The 20,366-nt window shown below is 44.4% G+C and overlaps 1 protein-coding gene and 1 long non-coding RNA gene across 11 annotated transcripts; one reads left to right on the plus strand and one right to left on the minus strand.

Moving 5' to 3' along the window:
• The first annotated feature begins 1,234 nt into the window (after positions 1-1,234).
• Positions 1,235-5,221, plus strand: LOC127348388 (uncharacterized). 4 transcript variants are annotated; one of them, XR_011744342.1, is made up of 6 exons: positions 1,235-1,514; positions 2,455-2,550; positions 3,364-3,460; positions 3,620-3,741; positions 4,646-4,712; positions 4,815-5,221. XR_011744342.1 is itself a non-coding variant. In XM_051374429.2 (4 exons), the coding sequence occupies exons 1-4, from the start codon at positions 1,410-1,412 to the stop codon at positions 3,652-3,654; spliced, it is 333 nt and encodes a 110-aa protein (XP_051230389.1). In that variant the 5' UTR covers positions 1,235-1,409; the 3' UTR covers positions 3,655-5,221. The 4 variants fall into 4 exon arrangements, 1 of the variants encoding a protein (XP_051230389.1); XR_011744341.1 differs by having other exon boundaries at positions 3,620-4,712; XR_007879764.2 differs by having other exon boundaries at positions 4,646-5,221.
• A 2,487-nt stretch (positions 5,222-7,708) lies between these two features.
• Positions 7,709-11,543, minus strand: LOC127292640 (uncharacterized). Of its 7 annotated transcripts, none has more exons than XR_011742497.1 (4): positions 10,141-11,488; positions 8,341-9,990; positions 7,969-8,011; positions 7,709-7,888 (listed from the first exon to the last, which is right to left on the minus strand). It is a non-coding gene; the product is annotated as an uncharacterized lncRNA (long non-coding RNA). The 7 variants fall into 7 exon arrangements; XR_011742493.1 differs by having other exon boundaries at positions 7,709-8,011; positions 10,141-10,216; positions 10,294-11,487; XR_011742495.1 differs by having other exon boundaries at positions 7,709-8,011; positions 8,341-9,457; positions 10,141-10,216; positions 10,294-11,484.
• Positions 11,544-20,366: the final 8,823 nt, after the last annotated feature.

A 20,366-nucleotide genomic window follows, 5' to 3' on the forward strand; every position in this document is an offset into this window, starting at 1 on the left:
CTAGTCATACACTTTCCGATGTACGTAATGTACACACTCATTTTGATGTCAAGAAAGAGAGTGTTGCCGCCAATGCTTGTTATCGGTGCAGCCTTGCCCATGGAAAGATCAGCTAATCTGTAGACCACTAGCTTGGATGTAGGAAGCAGCGTATCATCGTAACCGACCAGTAGGATCTCCGAGTCGCATTCAGCAAGCAAGCAGGAGATTATGCCCGTCGGACAAGTTGCAATCCTCTTTGGTGGCATGAAAGAAGGAACTACGACGTCGTGCTCATAGCAAGGTGGATCGAGCCGTAGTATATGTTGCTCAGTACTATGCGCGACTAGAGGCTCCAGTATATATAGCTTCCCTTGGAATGATATTGGCGCGGAGAGAGGAGGGAGACACCACTCCGAGATGCTCCACTCTTGATCCTTGGTCGTAGCGAAGAATACATGCATGATATATTGATGCACGATCATGGCCGTGACGGTTCCATCGGCGCTGATGCTGAAGGATGCGACGAAATTGAGCTCCGCCGAACGATTTTGTCCCATGTCCCAGTGTGATTCTAGGAGGGGCACTAGCGGCGGAAAGTTCACGGCGTCGCCTGTGAAAGGGTGAAGGAGCCAGACGGTGGGGTTGTAGGGTCGTTGCAGCAGGAGGAGGCCATCGACCGAGTCGAGGACTTGACAGAGGCCGCTGAGAAACGGGTGCCCAACCCGGGCAAAAGCTCCCGTGGAGAGATTGAAAAAGCGCTTCTTGCCGTGGGCAGGGTGGACGCCGTGGCCATCAGGCAACATCATCCACCGGTGCGGGTGGAAGCGTGGGTCGGTAATGCCGCGCCCGAGCGGGCAGACCGTGCTGGATCGCCAATGCGTGCACGCGGCGCGGAAGCGGACGTAATCCAGCAGGTCTCCCGCTAGCACCCGCCACCCGACCAGGCGGACCAGATCCATGGGAAGAGAAGACCACGGTGAAGCCACGTCGCCGGAGCTGGGCGCAGCCATGGCAGGAGAGCGGTTGCGGTTTTCCGATGGATTTGTGTGGCGGCGATCACGACTCTGCGGCCGCGAGGAAGGTAAACTTGGTCAGAAGTAGACCAGCCAACCTCGACTTGGTCACAAATTAACCGGGCCGGGCTGAGCCGGGAGATGGTCGAGTGGAGCCTGGGCTACATTATCCGTTCGCTCATGGGCCTGTCCCGGACCATATTCGGCTTTCTCTCACAGGTGCGTGGGTAGGAACAAAAAACAAAAGGCGGCCGCCGGCGAGGGAGGGGGGGAGAAAGGTGCGGTCTTGTCAAAAAAACCCAGCGGCGGAGGAAGGAGGCCACAGCTGATGCCAGCTTAAATCTTGTTCGTCATCCTCGATCGCCATTTTTTCGCCTCTGTGCAAGGGATAATTGGAGATTCACCCTCCGCCTCATGGAGCAAGACCCTTCCCGGATGCGGAACCACCTCTGTGACGCGGCTTGTTTCCACTCCAGGCCTGTCTCGCGCGCAAAGTGGATGGCAAAGTGGGATTCCAAGGTCTGGCCGCCTGAATTCTCTTCCTCTTTTTTCTCCTCATGTTCGATTTCTAGTGAACCCTCTTCTGGTTACGGAAAAGATGAGTGGTGATAAAGTTAGTTTTGTCGAATCGATTACCATGTGTGAAAATGCTTACATGCGCACAGGAACATTTGGCATAGTTCGATGATAATTGATAGCTTTTCTTGTCTATGCAGCTGTAAAATCGTAAGCTCTAGCGGTGCCCAGCATGTTGTAATTTTTTTGGGTAGGTACATTCATGTCACTGCTACCGGTAGATGCTTATTCTGTAACTCTTAAACTAAGCATCTGAACACGATTCTTGACCAATAATGAACACTTAAATTCCCAAATCTGAATATTGAACCACCGACATCTTGATTGGTTATGGACGATGAACCTCCATGTGTTCAGTGTTACACATTTGGCTCGTCCTTGGACAATTAACTAGTCCATAATCTCAGATCAACGGTTTAACTTAATGCCTAATGAAAATGCAAGATATGGTCGTACCTAGTGACTTGATGTATCGTGGTGACTGATGTAAATGGAAGATAGGAAGTAAGTGTGTCGAGATAATGCAATGGACTGCAAGGAATTATACTAAGGTAGTAAGATGTATTTTACTAGAAATCCTCCTTAGGATTTTTGCGTACTCATGCAACTAAAATACTAAATAGAGCTCTTCGTATAATATTTATGGTTTTCTGGAAACTTGATAGCAAATTAGATTTTGTAGTTAGATGCCACAGTTCGATTTGTCAAAATGAAATTGGGCTGCTTTAGCTGTTTTACTGTCAGGCGTGCAATAGCTAAAGAAAATTCGCTTCATCGGAAAAGTAAAATAAATTATAGGTGTTTCAACTTGATTGCGCTACAACTATTAGGTACCATTTGACACTGATTAATATAGTTCTCATGGGTATTAACTCTTCAACAGAAATATGAGAGATACGTTGTTCGTAAAAAACGAGCAGCAGGAAAGAAGGCCCTCAAAGATTACCTTTGTATGGAAAAGCCAACACCTCATATACAGGTGAAATTTCTATTTGAGTTGTCATTTGAACTTTCTTATCCTTCCTTCTTTCCAGAAGAATCGCACTGTAGTAGCATAATTTTCCTAGATAAATTTGCACTGTAGTAGCATAATTCTAGTTGATATTGAACATACTTGGAATTCCAGAATCTCAAATCAGCTATTTAACTTAATGCCCGTCCATGTCAACTGTTCTTTGATTGGGAACATGAGAATTGTCAATGTCATGCATACATGAGCAGTTTAACTTGATGCCTGATGCAAATGCATGATAGGGCTAATATGCTCAGTTACTGCCGTCAGCATAATTTTAGTTGATATCGAACATATTTGGAATTCCAGAATCTCAGATCAGCAATTTAACTTAATGCCTGATGCAAAGGCAAGATAGAAATATACAAAGTGATTTGCTGTATCGTGATGCCTGATGCCTGATACCTAATGCAAATACAAGATAAGAATTAGCATGCTCAGTAACTGCGTACAGCGATAACCAATACACACCCTCCAAACTAAACTAAGGCCTCCTTTGATTCACAACAATTTTGTAGGAGAAGTGTAGGATTCATGTTTCTATAGAAATTTGCACTGCAGCATCGTTTGCGTGCTCATGCAACTAAATAGAGCTCTTCGTAATATTTATGGTTTTCTGGAAACTTGATAGAAAATAAGGTTTTATGTAAAGCAATTTCGATTCATCAAAAGGTAAAATAATTTTAGGTGTTTCAACTTGATTGCGTGACAATTATTAGGTACCATTTGACACTGATTGATATGGTTCTCATGGCCTCATGGGTATTAACTCTTCAACAGAAATATGAGAGATGCGTTGTTCGTCAAAGACGAGCAGAAAGAAAGAAGGCCATGAAAGATTACCTCCTATATGGAAAAGTCAACACCTCATATACAGGTGAAATTTCTATTTGAGTTTGTCATTTGAACTTTCTTATCCTTCCTTGACTGGGCTAATTAAGTGGCTCTGCAAAGATAAGAGTTTTCGAAAACACCCACCATCCATTTATTATTGCTATGGTATCTTAAGTTTGTGATGCACCTGTGTTCCCTCCAGGATGGACGTATGGGCAGCTTTGTCAATTCACATGATATTCCATGATTCAAAACCTTCAGAAAAATTACCTCAGGATCACAGTTCAACCAAGTCTCGACAAGGAGTACACCATCAAAGAAAATGTATGGTTCCCTCTTAGCACAATAGATGCATATTTTGGTTTTCATGTGATGCTGCCTTGGAAATATAAACGTGGTCATCTAGGATTTCTGAATTGTTATGTGTAGATTTTATATCACTCTAGTGGCCCCCATAGGACCTCATCAAGCTGTTTACATGGTCTGTTATTGTTGCCTTTTCTGCATATCTTACATAGTTACATGTGTGGACATGATTTATTAACATGGAAACATGCGACATTTGAGAATATATACCGGCAAACAACTGCTACAGCCTACATATCAACTACATGGATCCTGATTATATATTACATTGTGTGGTTCCTGTTTCATGCAGTGCTTTATTGAACTTTCCCAGGTTTTATAGCATTGATTTGTGCTATTGACCATACAGATCACTTCAAGTACTCCGGACAAGGAGTAGCTTTTATCATATTAAATGACACTTAGACGAGCATATTTATTTTTGTCGACAAGAGGGACAAGGAGAAGTTCTACAACTTTTTTCTGTGAGACACTTACGTAAATCCTGAAAACATTTTCGAAACCATCTTTAGTGAGGATCGTGGTTTATTTGGTCTAGTATGTCATGTGAGAGTTTCACTTTGGAGAATCATCATCTGGATTTAGATTTTAGACAGGCCGGTGCATCACGAAGACAGCGAGTTGCAAGCGACAGCGTAGACGAAAATGACGATGTTGGCGGCATCAGTGAAATAACTGGCTTCGGCTCACATGCTCACAGGGTCACCCTTTGGTTGCCACTGTGTGGTCAACTAACCCTAGATGATGTCAAAACAGCGTGAATTTCCCCTCTGTCATGGCTCCTCAAATTGCCTTTGTCTTGCCACCATTACAAAATTTTGTATCAATGCATCCCATTGGTGCTGACCTGAGTTACCTGTAGCGATGGTGCAGGTTCCGCGCGTCTGCCCTGAGGTGGCACCCTGACAAGCACCCTGGGCTCTTCACAGGTAACCAGTTCAGTTCTTGTGTGATTTAAACAACGGCGCAAACCGAACCAACTGTCAGTCTTAGATTATATTTTGTGAATCCGCAGATGATGTGCTCTTTAGTTATGTTTGCAGGCAATTGCCGAGGCGAGTTTAAGCTCTGTGTCAACGCGTCCAACTCACTTTGTACCCTCCTCAAAGCTGCCTAATCCTCCCATTTGTTCCATGGATGGTGTTCTGCAGTTTGCCAATGACTGTCAGCTGGACGTTGACCTGGAACGCGGAGATTTCGCAAGAACCGTTTCGTCTCTTGCCGGTAATGGTCACCTAGAAGCTCAGGAGGAACTGGGATCAGATCTAGAGCTTTTCCATGTATCAGTTGTTTTCTTTTCTTCAACATTCATTTGATGATAATTTTAGGCCAATATCGAATGAAGATCCGTCAACATGGAAGGAGTCTGTTGTAACATATACCAGTACAGTTGTAAGATGTGAACCATGATTCATTCTATTTCAATTTCTAAAGGGAAATAAAATGAACTTGTCTGAACATAAATATGATGAATTGATGGGGCATCCATGTGACCCACATAAATTTAATGAAATCTTACTTAATTTCGAGCACTGTATAGTGCTAGATGTTTCTGTTGAGACGAGACAATTGTGTCTCACTGATGCGTACTCACGTCGGGGCCATGATTAGCCCAAGTGCAAAGCAAAGCTGATCGAAATCATGACATTTCACTGACAATTAATGTTAGCAGCATGGATTAAACCGGAACAATTTGCTGCTAATTCAGTTCAGTTCTTGCTGAACAAGAGCAGAACAATCGATTTAGAAGCTAATGGCCGGTGGAGCAGATGATGGGGGCGGCAGCGGCAGTGGAGAACGCTGAAGTAGCAATGAGGAACACAAAATGCACCGCCCAGCTGCATTGAAATTTGAATAAATTGAAATTCGAAAAGTTCAACAGTGATTGGGCAAACTTGACAAATCGAAGAATATTGTGGTGATTTTAACGGTGGCCGATCTAATCTGGTGTACCAGTTCTTGTGTAACACGACGAAATAAAATTTAGTAGTAGTACCGTAAAACTAAGATCCCGTTATCCAGAATGTTGAACTAGACCTCATGCATCAGATCCAGAACGCAGTATGCAGACCTCGGGAGTAATTGGGCACGAGGTAGGAGCGCCCAGGCAATCCCGGTGTGACCTCGAGGTCGCCATTATGGGCACGCTTAGCAAAGAAGCTGGTCACACGTGCCTCTCCTCCATCGGTGAGCTCGACGAGGCAGAACATGCCGCGGTCAGCGTGGACGAGCATGGCGTTCCTTGCGCGTGCCGGCGCCTGGACAAATGTGAGCTCCTCCTTGCACACCTTCCACGCCGGCTCCGGCAGCGCGGTGCCATCGGCGAGGACCGCCGGAATGTCGCAAGCACATAGGTATCGGTGTCCTTTAACGGTGCCCCCTTCGGTGCCATCGGCCACTCGGATCCCGACCCACGCGTCCAGGTAACCGTCGTAGAACCCCCGCCCCTGGAACGGCAGGCGCCAGTCGCCGCGGCGCGCCGAGTCTCCGGTCTCGGTGTCGAGGGAGAAGGTGAAGGAGGACGAGGCGAAGATGGTGCGGCCGTCCGGGTGCACCACGTGCGACTCGACGTGCTTGCCGTGGCCGGTGGCGTGAAGCGGGAGGGGCGACCGACCTTGCTCCCAGACCCACTCGTCCAGGTAGTGATTCACCTCTTGAGGCTCCTCGTAGAGGTAGAAGGGCTTATTTCCTTCACCCTCTAGCACGCAGAGCTTGTCGCCGACGGGCGCGGCGGCGTGGTAGCCAGGCTTGATCCATACCTTGTCGTCCGGGTCTGGCAGAGGCCTCCCGCCGTCCAGCGTCCTCGTCTTGGTGTCGTAGAGAAAGGTGATGAATTGACAGATCGTTTTATCCTCAGAGATGGTGTCAGCGTCACCGGTGACGACGATCTTTCTGCCGACGGCTTCGAAGTGCGGGCCTGTACCGACCAACGTGAAGCCAATGTCGAGGGCTGCTCGAGGGAGGGGGCGCGGGGCCTCGTCGGCGGTGACATCGTGCATGTCGGGAAGCTTGTAGATGCTGAATCTGTTCATCGCACTCTCCTGCAGCACCACGTACAGATGCCGATCCGCCGCCGCCGCCGCCGCCGCCATCGTCCCATCGTCTGATCCCTTACACCTTGCTGAAGGTGGCGACGAGCTGGCGTAGGCACGTGATGGATTAGTAACGCCTAGAGCGGTGGCTGACCACCGGAGATGGGAGAGAAGCGGTTGAGATCGGGCGACGATCGATCGCAGCATTGCAAGGTTTATGTCAACTAGGACATTTGCCCGTGCGTTGCCACGGGGTTCAAAGTATTTTTCTTTCCACAATATATAAAGATAATGCATGTCTAAAAGTAATGCACGATAAGTATCTAGTAAGAGTGCATGTAAATGCACTTCTATACAAGATCTTCACAATAAATATTCTATGTTTCATCATAATTTTGGAATGATCTAGTATAATCATGAAAAATAAAGCCAATTTTAGGAACTTGAATTGTTAGGCATCTAGGTTTAGGTAGAATTTTATGCATCAATCTTTTGGCGTCCGTGTTCAAGTAGTATCGTCTGTTCAAACTGGAGTTTGACTTAAATTATTTGTCTAGATTATTATATAGAGCTCTGAAGAGATAACTCAACGGAGAGCCGGAGACACGTGCTGCCGTGCGCTCGTGCATATGTTGCACAGCTGTGGGCAAGGAACCATAGCGCTGCAAGAAAATAAACATGCGATGTCCTTGTTCATCCAAACCAGCATCGGCATGCACCGAGAAATAGATGTTAGAAGGCTGTCTAAATTTAGATACATTCATACATTTTTTAGTACATAGATACATCCAAATTTAAACTAATCTTCGATGTTTTTCTATGGATGGAGGGAGTAGAATTTATTTTTCCATGTTCAAAGCATTATTAAAAATTATGAAGTACCCAATCAGATATATTAGGTAAACTGAAGGCACCACAAGAATAAACTACACTAAAAAGGCATGAAGTGTCCATACAAATTTTGATACAACACACTAACATGATATATCCTCCTGTAAAAGGAAGTTTTACAATGTACATTTACATAGTTAGATCTTCTACTTTGAAAGTATGAACCAATTTTGATTGCTTCGCTGGACAAATGATACATCTTAATTAAAAAAACAAAGTACATCTTAAAACTGATTATTCAACAGGGGAACAAATAACTAACACTCTAGCCGATGTGGAGCTGATGCACTGTCCAAGATGTATTCCTGAAAATGAAAACATGTCTATTAGATTTTTGTAGAACCAACTCGTTGTGCTAAAATCTAACAATTCCTACTATTTTTCTTTCAAGGAGTTGGCTTAGCAAATAACTATCTCTAGACGTAAATAATAATAAAAATGATGAAAATAAGTCCCATCTAATTTCAAGTGAAGACATCAGCCAGATGATGAACATCTTATAACCTGCTGGTAGCGAAGAAAAAATGCTATCTCCATGAGAATATATTTTGTGATTATCCATTCTTAAGAAATACATATGTAGACTAAAGATCAGATGATATGGTTGGGCTTAAAAATGCACAAGATGATTTACCGGTACAAGAATTTGTCAGTAAAAACATGCATGACATTTCATCCCATGTCCATCACCAAACCCTGAGCTGTAATCACTCAACAGTGAAATCTCATAAACTGAGACTGCCCGTCTTTCATGATATTGTAACAGACCATTATTACACGAGCAAGTCCAAACAGGCATGGCTGGTAGATGTGGAGATACACTTGGTCAAATCGAACAGATGATGGAGTAAATGAAAAAACCAAGTGTGTACAAATCTTGAGAGCAAGACCACACTGATGTACCGTCTTGGCGATCAAATCTGGAGGGCGGGTACAGTTGGAGACCAATATTAGTGATGAAGCCAAAGTTTTCATAACTTGAATCATTCTCAGCATCATTGGGAGGCAACACCTTTGAATCAGCCATTTTACATGTCGGTGCCAGACAACAGCAGAAGAAGAAATGCTCGTGCAAATGCTTTCATTGATGTCAAACAAAAAGCACAAACAACAGAAGAAGAAATCAAATCCATCCGTAAGATGTCGAACTGCTTAACACCAAGGATATGATTAAAAGGAGAAATTGGAATGTCACAGATGAGCATCACTGTGTCCTTTGTCCTTCACACATTTATGAGGACAGGATACATTTGTTCTTTGATTGTGTTTTCAGCATGAAGGTGTGGAATTACTTGCAGATTGATTGGTTAGTTGGGGTGACAATTGAGGATAAATTTATACATGCAAGGAAGGAGTTTGGGAAGCCTTTCTTCACAGAGGTTGTTATCTTAGCAGCCTGGCATATTTGGAAACAAAGAAATGGTATGATCTTCCAGCACACAAGGCTATCTTTCAGATCATGGAAGAGAGATTTTATTCATGAAATCTCTATGCATAAGCATAGGGTCAAGGAGAAAATGGTCACTCAGTTACAGGCTTGGATTGATACTTTGCCATAGCTTTTCTTTTTCTGTTTCTCTCTTTCTGTATATGTTGTACATATGTAACTCTGTTGGGTTTTGTGTTTTTTTAATAAATAAATTGTTAAAAAGATGTCGAACTGCTGAAACAAAGAGCAGGTTCCAGGTTCTTGTGCCTTGCGCCTAGCTACCGGAGCACCAGCACAAGCCTGGACCCCTCCTCGTATCTCCCTGGGAAAATCACCAAAACAATCATAATTACAAACTTTAGTATTTCGAACACATTCTGATATTATGAACACACTCGAAGAAAAAAAATGCATATATTTATTTTAAAGTGTAATAGATATTCTGCTAGCTCTGCTCCAAATATACAATATTGCTTTTGTTAAACAGCTGAAAAAAGAATCTCATTCAGAAATACCAACAAAAAAGAGAATAGGTTATCTCAGGAACTAATCAGAATACGTGAAGACAAATACATCAGACTTTGAAGCAAGTGTGTGTGTGTATATATACGAACAAGCTTAATTAAACATGTTATTATATGAGATTACTGTAGTAGGGGATAACCACATGAAATAGGATAAACTAACTCGTTCTAGGAGGGGGTACCACGCACACATTAAATCAACATAAGACTGCTCCACCTCGCGACAAAGCAGCAAAAATCATCAATATAAAAACCCTTTTACAGTCACAGTCACTGCTGCCATATTAGCCTTGACATGGGTCATGATTGTTCAGGTGAAAATGCCCATAATCTAAAAAAAAAAACGTTGCAGACTCAGTTTGACTGCTATACACCAAGCACCGCTAGGGTAACTTACCAAATTTAAGAAATCAACTCCAATCCAAATTATAAATAAACGAAATCAAATCAAACTCAGAGATGCGTTAGGCGTTAGGCGTACCCGCAGGCTGGAGGACGGAGTGTATGTCGAAACACCCAGGCGAACAACTGTGAAAATCCAAGTAAATGTCGACACACTACATGGAATCAGGAAAAATAATCAAATGTACAGATTAATCACAAGTTTCATAATCTGAAGCAATGATACACCTACAAAATTCAATCAAGTTTGGCAAGATGAAGCCCGCCGTTTTCAGTATTGATTCATGCACATGCTGAAATAATGTGTGGAAGGGAGAGGCTTCAGCCTTCATGGATGGATAAGCTCTATGCGAGTCCTATTCATGAATTGGTTCCTTTGCTTCTTTTTCTCTTCTTGGCAAAGAAACTGAAAAGGCTCAAATCATGGCCGAACAAATATAGCGTGTATTTTTTCCTGCAAAATTGGAGGTTATGCTTGAGCCTTATGAAGCCTAGGTATAGTCAGCAAATGTGCATGCCTATACAATGTTTTACTATCGAAATATTGATGTTTAATTGTGTAGAAATATCTTGATTCTCTTTAAAAAAGAGCTAGCATGATTGGAAACATTGTACAAAGCTTGTAGGACAATCTAAAAAGCATGTAAAAAAGAATACAACAGGTTTATGTAAATTAAACTAAATAACTCACATTAGGTTTATTAAAATAACAAAGCATAAAAAAATTAGATCCAAAACTAATCTGGTTGCCTGCATTCTATGTCCTGCTTTGCACTGCAGCAAGAAATCCACGCCACCAAAGGAATATATCCAACAGGGAAGGAATCGAATATGACAAGTTCTGCATGTTGAAGACGTTGTGTCGCACTTGGATTTAACTGAGAATCGTCTGCAAATTTTGGTTTAAAACACAGCAGACTTATCGTGCATGCATTGCAAGAACAGGGACCAAACAATACCTAAATGGAGTTCCATGTCTCACAGTGGCCGGAGATTCATGCGGCTCAGGCAGTGGACGCCGAAGTTTGTGGTGCGGCCCCGTGGTCCTCGTGGTGATTCTGGTCGCCGCCGCCAAACGCCAGATCCGGTCCCAGAGAACCTAGATTCGAGCCCACCAAGGTCAGGCGAGTCTGGGGATGGGGATAGTGGTTCTGGCCACCGCCTCCATCAGATCTGGCTGGGGATGGTGGTTCTGGCGAGGGAGGCGAGGCGTAGAAGAATCCATGGTGGCGGCGGCAGGTGAGCTCGATGCGCATGGGCTTGGAGCCATGGAAGATCTCCTAGGACGGCTTCATCCTCAGCTGTTGCTTCTTGGGCGCCATGCCAGCCGCCATGGCCGCCTGTGTGGTCGGGATTTCGCTAGTGTTTCCGTGAAGTGCGACGAAGGGAAAGATAGGAGAGATTTCTATGCTAGCGAAACTTACGACCGAAGAACCGCAGGTTTCATTGGGCCTGGCCCATGTGGGCGACGGACGAGGAAGCGCGACGACAAACGACGAAACGTATTGTGATGGCAGAATAAGGAACCAGTTTAGTCTTTTTAAGTAGTAGAGATTCAGATCTAAAAAGGGGGGTGCGATCTTTTTTTTTTTTTTTAAATGACAACAGGAAAACTGCTGTGTTCATTGCATTAGAGGAAGGAAAACGCTTTCCATCCGCCGACCGATGGCGCGCCCGGGATCGGCCGTTGTCGCTCGCTCGCTCGCGTGGCCTGATTTTGGCGCGATCGTACTGACGGCCCGCGCAGCTAGCTATGCGTGCACGTCTTCTCTTAATCTCACGTGGGTGGACATCACAGCTGGATACGCATCTCAAAAAAAAAAAAAAAAAACTGGCTACGTGTGCGTGCTAGCTATGCCACGACACATGTGTGTCGTGTGCCCAACCCCAAACCATAGAGCTGCATGGGGGTGCTTGCTAGCTCTGTATTTTTAACAACTTCATTAACGTAGAGGTACAAGTTACACTATACTCGCATGGGTTTATGACTGCCGAGCTCAACCACTTCGCCATGATGTTCGCTCCGCGCACCGTCGTTGGTAGGGACTGTGTCATCCACAGTGCCGACGACACCATCGACGGTACGTACGGCACCATTAACCATATTACCGATTGTAGGGACGACACCACCAATGATAAGACCGGCCAAGACCAGCGTTGCTGAACATACCATCGACTATGGGGATGGTGAAACTGACAGTTCCAACGGAAGAATATAACAATTGCGTATAAATTTTGTAACAATTTCACATAAATTTTATAGCTAAAGCACGTCGGAGATGTTGTAATCTTTTACCTAGCGTTTGCCACAAGTTTGTGATTTTTATTGTAAACACCTATATTTTATGTTAAAAACTTAAAATAGTTGGTGGTTTTTGTTGTAACTCAATATGTAGCAAATTTGTTATTGCTTATCAAAAATTTCATAGCCACAAACACATGTGTTTTTTTGTAGTAATAGTTTTTGATTTTTATTGTAATTTGCTGCCGATTTTTGTTGTAAACCAACATGTACGAAAATAGTTGTTACTTAACTATATTTTATAACATTACTTTTTAAAATTTTGTTGTGAAGATTTTATTGTAATACTATATATTTTTTGTAAGCAGAGTGAGGGGTTTTGTTGTAATACTCAGCTGTCATAGGGGTGGCATTTTGTTGTAAATATTGAGAAGGTTGGGCCTAGCGAGACATACCTTTTCAGTTTAATTGGTGAAGGGAAGGACTGCGGGTTGAGTTTCTAAAAATTGAGGGGTAAAACACAAAACTCACATTGCGATTGATTCTGTACGTTGGATCGCCATCGGAGGGTGCTGAGGACAACCGATTTTTGGCTGGTTTATCAGGCGACCGACGCTGAGCGTTGCCCTTAGAGGAAAGAAGGAACAGAGCCCTGAACTGCTCAGTTTATTGGAGAAAAATCGGGCGAAAACCTTTACATCAACCGCAGCACGGCTAGACATACAGAGCGCCATGAGTGCCAACGACGATGCAAACAGAGAAGCACACCACCGAAGCAAGCGGCGTCACCGAACAAGCACCAAGGTCACCCCAATCAAGTCACATCGATACGTCTGCCATGAGCTTGTTCACCACCTTCAACAACACCGGAGAGAGAAGACATAGCCGAAGGGAGGCGGCATGTGCCGCTCCGGTCTTGAGAGGGCATTAGATATTGCTCGTCTGACGCTGCCCGCATGTCAAGAATGCTCTTGCTTCCACCACCGCGAGCCAATCCCCACAAGACCCAGCACCATAGACTCCAAGAATTTCCGCCATTGACAATGCCCGGCCAGCCGCTTGACCGCAGCCCAGGTGCTCCCTTCGAAGGCCCGAGTCTCGAAAACGATGTTTCCATCGAAGTAACAACATCAAGGATGCCGCCATCGCCAATCTGATATACAGATTTAGGTTTTCACCCAAAGACAAGATCCAAGAATGGGAGAGGTGTTAGATCTCCTCGGTGGCGCCTTCATCAAGGCAAACAACACCGAATGGTGATGTCGTCACCGGCACCACCAGGTCACGAGGCCAAGGCCGCAGCCGCACGCGCCGAATCCGCCGCCAACAGCGCCAGTTCCACCGCCTCCCACCACGACGGTCGCCATAACCTCAACTCGGAGCCGCCGCTCCGACGCCCAACCGCCAGATCCGGCACGCCTGTGCCAGCATCACGTGACCGGAGAAGGCCCGCCGCCGCCGGACACCACACGGGCTTTGCCCAGTGGCGCTCACCGACGGCGGCAGGGGTGAACGGGAAAGTAGGAGGCTAGAGAGGGGAAGGCTGGGAGGGCCGCCCGTGTCGCCCGAGCGGGGCGACGCGGGGGCAGAGGTCGTTTGGTGCTCGCGATCTTTAAATTGATGAACTTGACTAGTATATATATGTAGCAGCCGTGCCATTGTCTGTCTTTTTTGTGGCGGCGATCGACCCTCGCGAGCTGAAAACTAGGCGCGGAGCCGCACTCCGCTTCAATTCCTTTTTTTAGGGGAACAGGATAGTTTTATTCATTAATCAAGTTAATTGGGATACAAATAATATCATGCAAACCTACAACCTCTTAGAAATGTATAGACCCTTTTCCTCTATATCATCAGTGTACAAGGGGTTTCCTGCATATTGACATATATATGTATTGTCTTTGGCCCCCGGTAAATGATAGTTGCTCATTTCAACATGGTATCAGAGCACTACATTTAGCTCCTCCCGCACATAGCAACTCCGTGTCCTCCATGCCTTGTTGCGCAACTGCCGACGATCTTTTTGGCTGCCTAAAAGTTCAGAGTCGGTAACCTAGGGGGGGGAGGGGGTGGATAGGTTCTAGAAATTTTCCCTTAACTTGTTTGCAATTTTAGAACATGCAGATAAATAGCGTGGCCTAATGCAAACTAAGCATCCTATATGAAAAAATATATATCAAGAACTTCAACCTCGATGGCTATCACAAATTAAATAAGTGGAAGTAAATAACTGAAGCACACAGAGACGATGATGTATCCCGATGTTCACTTCCTTGAGGGAAAGCTAGTCACCATTAGAGATGTGCGGTTACCACGAAGGACCCAAAACGCCACAAAGGCACATCTTCTTCTCCAGGAGCTTCTTCCACGAAGTAGGAGCCTTTTCCACTATGTGAAGAACTTGGGGAGGCCTTCGATCCCGTACAAACTTCCGGTGATCACAACTTGATTGCTCCCGGCGATCGCTACTGCCTAGGAGTCCTCAGCTTCCAAGAGTAACAAGATCGAAGCAAGAACTAGATACAAGATTCAAATAAAGAATTTGACTGGTGGAAAGAAAGAGGAGGTAGAGATTGTTCGTTTGATTGGATCCTCTCACAAAAATGTTGGTTAAATCTCTCAATATCAAGAAGTATGATATGTAGAAGTATGAGAGAATCTTTCAAATGAAAATTTCTAATCTATATCTCAAAAGAATGGTCAAGATAATGATCCACGAAATCTGCCCCTAGCTTAAATACAGAAAACTAGTTGTTCTTGGGCCAAAGTTGCTGGTTGGGGGCGTGTATGTTCGGTCATATCAGCCAAACACCCGGTATGACTGGCCATACAAAAACAACACAAACACTCGGTACGAAAATTGCCAATTTCCTTTGCATCCAGACTCCAATTTGGATATTCTTGGGCTCGTTGGAATCAAAGCACCGAGATCTACAACTTTATCCATAGAAACATCATAGTCAAACCAGGAGTAAGATGATAAAGATGAAAGATTTGACATAACTAAAAGGACAAATTGATATTAAAAAAACTCCAAACTCGAAAACACAATAGAAGATGCATGCGGATTCCGTTTTCGATGAACTTAGGCTTGTTGAAAACTAGCAAAAAGCTCAAGAATCTCTCACACCAAGATGAATGTGGCAAACATTGATGTAAAAAAGATGGAAAAATTTGATGGAAGTACCAAATAAAAACTTCTATCCCCTCTTATTAGTGTCGGGGTCCTACACTCAAGAAAAACCCGAAAAGTGAAGACTACCTTGTTGTGCTCTGCCGAACTCCGTCTGCGTGTTCCCTTGTTGCGCTCGTTCTCTCCCTTTCCACATCGTGACCTGACACAATAAGAGGGCGAGAGAATTTAACCGCATCCCGCTTGATCTTGATGACAACACTAAGGATTCATTCAAGACGGAATACCTCAATTGATTGCATGCCCTAAGTCTTGGTCACCAATATCTCAACTCATGAGGCTTGTGACACCGACTTAGAGCCAAATCTTAAGTTCTTCTCTCTTGAAAAACGACTATCTTCATGCCAAACTCAAGGTGTGCCTTTATCTTTTGTGGCATCAACACCTGAATCCAACATATGGTTTTCAATAAAAACCTATGAAATATTCCTACAAATAAAACTCAATGAAAACATTAGTTCATATGAATTGTTATCAATTACCAAAACAATCATAGGGGCAAAGTACCTTACAATCCCCCCTCCCATTTTGTAATTGATGACAATCTCAACAAGAGGGTTTATAAAATGCATATTAGAGGTTGTATTTGATATGGTCAAGTGACACAAAGCTATTAATCCATATCAAACCCTATTCTACTCACACAAGCTACAAATAATGCAAGAGATGTCAGTAGAACCAACATATATAGAGTAACCCACCACCCCCCCCCCCACAATATATATGTACGTTTGTTGAACTTGAATTTCATTGTATACATTGTCAAGATTAACCTTTGGGAGAGTTTTCACTATATATTAGACCGTCCAAAACAACAAATTATAGAGGATGAGATGGGATGCATGAAAGGAAAACACTTAAGCACAAACCAAACTTAAGAATAAAACCATTTCCCTTAAACCCTCTAAACTCCCCCCCCCCCCCCCCCATAATGTCAACAAGTGATAAAATGGATGCTAAATTTAGAAGGACAATATAGTATGAGTTCCTCCCAAAGGGTGCATTTCCCATAATATAAGTGGAATCAAATGCATGTATCCAATAACGAATACATGGACGAAAACAAAATATATTAAGGATAAATGATTGCAAAAAGATAACAAGGTGAAGAAACTTCAACGAAGGAAGCAAGCAATCAAAATCCAAAGAACCAATTGGACAAAATAAGATGTCATGATAAGAGAGAAATAGTATTCTAAATGAGATAAGGAAGCTCCTCAAGGTTCGTGTATAAATTATGATTATTGCATTTTAATAGAATATGCACAAACATGAAATCCTCGCTCCTCTAAATCATTTAGAACACAAACAAGAAAGTTGATATTGATAAGAGTCAAATGAGAAGTTGTGTACACCAAATTCATATTGATGAGCCTATCAACTTAATTTGGGTGTACGAGAAACTTGGAGAATTAATAATATTTTTATGATAGTTAGAGATTAGGAATTTTCAATATCTAATGTATATAATACATGCATTGTTGGATTATTATTGAAGACGCTCACTTCTAAGACACATCTTTTTAAACATAAGGCTCGAAGAGCCCATAATTAAATTAATAAAGAGATCAACATGCTAGAATACAAGGTATTGAAAAAGCACTCTAGAACAAGTTTAAAAATAGCAAAGCGCTACAAGAACTAAGAGGTTCAGATTCGCAAGCAGAGAGGCGATAGAGAGGTCCTTGAGTATCACAGCTACAAGTACAGGTTTGGGAAATGCAACAATAAACCCGCGCCCCTAAACTGCATCACCATTGCTCTGTGCGCTAGAGCTATGGCTGCAAACACACTAAGCACCGAAAACGCCAAGCCACCAAGAAGACACCTTGAACAAGCCGAAGATCGTTGTTGAAGACAAGTGCCAAAACCACGTACACAACACAGCCCACCCAAGCCCCTAACTTCCCACGGAAACGCCTCCAAGAAGGAAAACGACACTGAAGTGCAGCCGCTGGCAGGCGAGAGCCTAGGATTTTCACCTGGGAATTGAGGGGTAAGGAGGGGAGGGGAAGACAACAGACCTCAACGACTCCTTCAGGAAGGGGACGACGAGAATGCACCGTCGCTGTCGTGGTAAAAAAACAAGGATTTCCCCTGGTCCTCGAAACCCGCCACCAAGCTACTCTCTACGACCAGAAGCCAAAGAAGAGGAGCTGAAATAGACACCAAAGGCCAACGTCTTCAAGATCAGGTACATGGCACCGGAGTCGCCAACGCCACAACCACCTCCGCCTACCTCCGTGCCACCCGAGCAGCCACAGAGAGCAGGTACATCTCAGCAATTGTCACCCGCCGGCAAGGTCGCCGCCGCCCCGGCTTCCAAGCACCCTGACGCCGTCACCTCGAAACAAACCATGAGCCCCAAAGCCTTCGAACCAGCCAAAAACCACATGGGCAGCGTCAACCGCGATCATCATCCCGTTGGGTGTTGAACCACGAGCACCACACAAGCAACACAAAGGGAGGAGTGGAAGAGCCATGTTGACCAGTACCGGGGCCAGTGTTGTCCTCCGAGCCCAGAACTCCCCGCTCCAGATCTTCCAGGGCCAGATCCATGCAGAGCCACCAACCTGGAGGTCACCGAGATGACCGTTGAGATCTGGTCCGCTTATTGTCCAAGCTTCGGACGTCGGCGAGCACGCCTGATACGTCTCAAACGTATCTATAATTTCTTATGTTCCATGCTAGTTTTATGACAATACTCACATGTTTTATATACACTTTATATCATTTTTATGCATTTTCCGGCACTAACCTATTAACAAGATGCCGAAGCGTCAGTTCCTGTTTTCTGCTGTTTTTGGTTTCAGAAATCCTACACAGGAAATATTCTCGGAATTGGACGAAACAAAAGCCCACGGTCTTATTTTGCATGGAGCCTTCCAGAAGTCCGAAGAGGAGACGAAGAGGGGCGACGAGGCGGCCACACCCTAGGGGGGCGCGACCCCACCCTTGGGCGCGCCGCCCTATGGGGTGGGCCCCTCGGGCGCCTCCCGACTCTGCCCCTTCGCCTATAAATTCCCTCCGTCGCGAAAACCCTATTACCGAGAGCCACGATACGGAAAAAGTTCCAGAGACGCCGCCGCCGCCAATCCCATCTCGGGGGATTCAGGAGATCGCCTCCGGCACCCTGCCGGAGAGGGGAATCATCACCGGAGGGATCTACATCACCATGCCCGCCTCCGGACTGATGCGTGAGTAGTTCATCCTTGGACTATGGGTCCATAGCAGTAGCTAGATGGTTGTCTTCTCCTCTTGTGCTATCATGTTTAGATCTTGTGAGCTGCCTATCATGATCAAGATCGTCTATTTGTAATGCTACATGTTGTGTTTGTTGGGATCCGATGAATATTGAATACTATGTCAAGTTGATTATCAATCTATCATATATGTGTTGTTTATGTTCTTGCATGCTCTCCGTTGCTAGTAGAGGCTCTGGCCAAGTTGATACTTGTGACTCCAAGAGGGAGTATTTATGCTCGATAGTGGGTTCATGCCTCCATTGAATCTGGGACAGTGACATAAAGTTCTAAGGTTGTGGATGTGCTGTTGCCACTAGGGATAAAATATCGATGCTTTGTCTAAAGATATTTGTGTTGATTACATTACGCACCATACTTAATGCAATTGTCTGTTGTTTGCAACTTAATACTGGAAGGGGTGCGGATGCTAACCCGAAGATGGACTTTTTAGGCATAGATGCATGCTGGATAGTGGTCTATGTTTTTTGTCGTAATGCCCCGATTAAATCTCATAGTAGTCATCATGATATATGTATGTGCATCTCTATTTGTCAATTGCCCAACTGTAATTTGTTCACCCAACATGCTAGTTATCTTATTGGAGAGACACCACTAGTGAACTGTGGACCCCGGTCCATTCTTTTACATCTGAAATACAATCTACTGCAAACTCTGTTCTCTGTTGTTCTTTGCAAACAAACATCATTCTCCACACCATACGTTTAATCCTTTGTTTTCGGCAAGCCGGTGAGATTGACAACCTCACTGTTAAGTTGGGGCAAAGTATTGTGATTGTGTTGTGCAGGTTCCACGTTGGCGCCGGAATCTCTGGTGTTGCGCCGCACTACACTCCTCCACCAACAACCTTCACGTGGCCTTCATCTCCTACTGGTTCGATAACCTTGGTTTCTTACTGAGGGAAAACTTGCTGCTGTACGCATACACCTTCCTATTGGGGTTCCCAACAGACGTGTGCTTCACGCGCCATCAACGCCCAACACACGTAGCCACCACACCCTCGCCAACCGCAGCACCCACGCCACCACCATCGTGCGAGGGGAAGAAGAGGCCCCATCGTTGTCGGCACCCCCGAAGCTTCCCCCGGCGGCGCCCACTGAAGGCGGCGAGGAGGAGGGGTAGAGGTAGGGAGGGTCTGGTGGCGGCACGATCTAGGGTTCGCCCTGCCGGTCAAGAGAGCGGACAGAGCAAACAATGTTTTTATAAATTTTTCGTACATAACTTTACAACAGAATCTCCCTATGAAGATATTTGCTAGAACATACCCGACAAATATATACATACCAAACTATTAAATATATCTAAACATTAATTTCTAAGAAAGAAATAAGTATGCTCCAATTTTGTCAATGTCGATATGTTAGAAAATAATATAGTTTTGATAAATAAATCAGAATATGATAAGTATAATAATTAATGTAAATTGCAATAAAAAGAATGATACAATTAAAATTAGTAACATTTCATATTTGATAAACTATTGCGGGGAGGTGAGGTTATTGAGTTATTTAGAGGTACAAAAGTTTAGTATATATCATATTTATTTCCTCGGATCCAAATTTTATTTGGACCCGCCCTGACTCCTGAGCAGGCGCCATGACATGGGTCCG

Source organism: Lolium perenne, chromosome 4 (assembly GCF_019359855.2).
Source record: "Lolium perenne isolate Kyuss_39 chromosome 4, Kyuss_2.0, whole genome shotgun sequence".
NCBI classification, from domain to species: domain Eukaryota; kingdom Viridiplantae; phylum Streptophyta; class Magnoliopsida; order Poales; family Poaceae; genus Lolium; species Lolium perenne.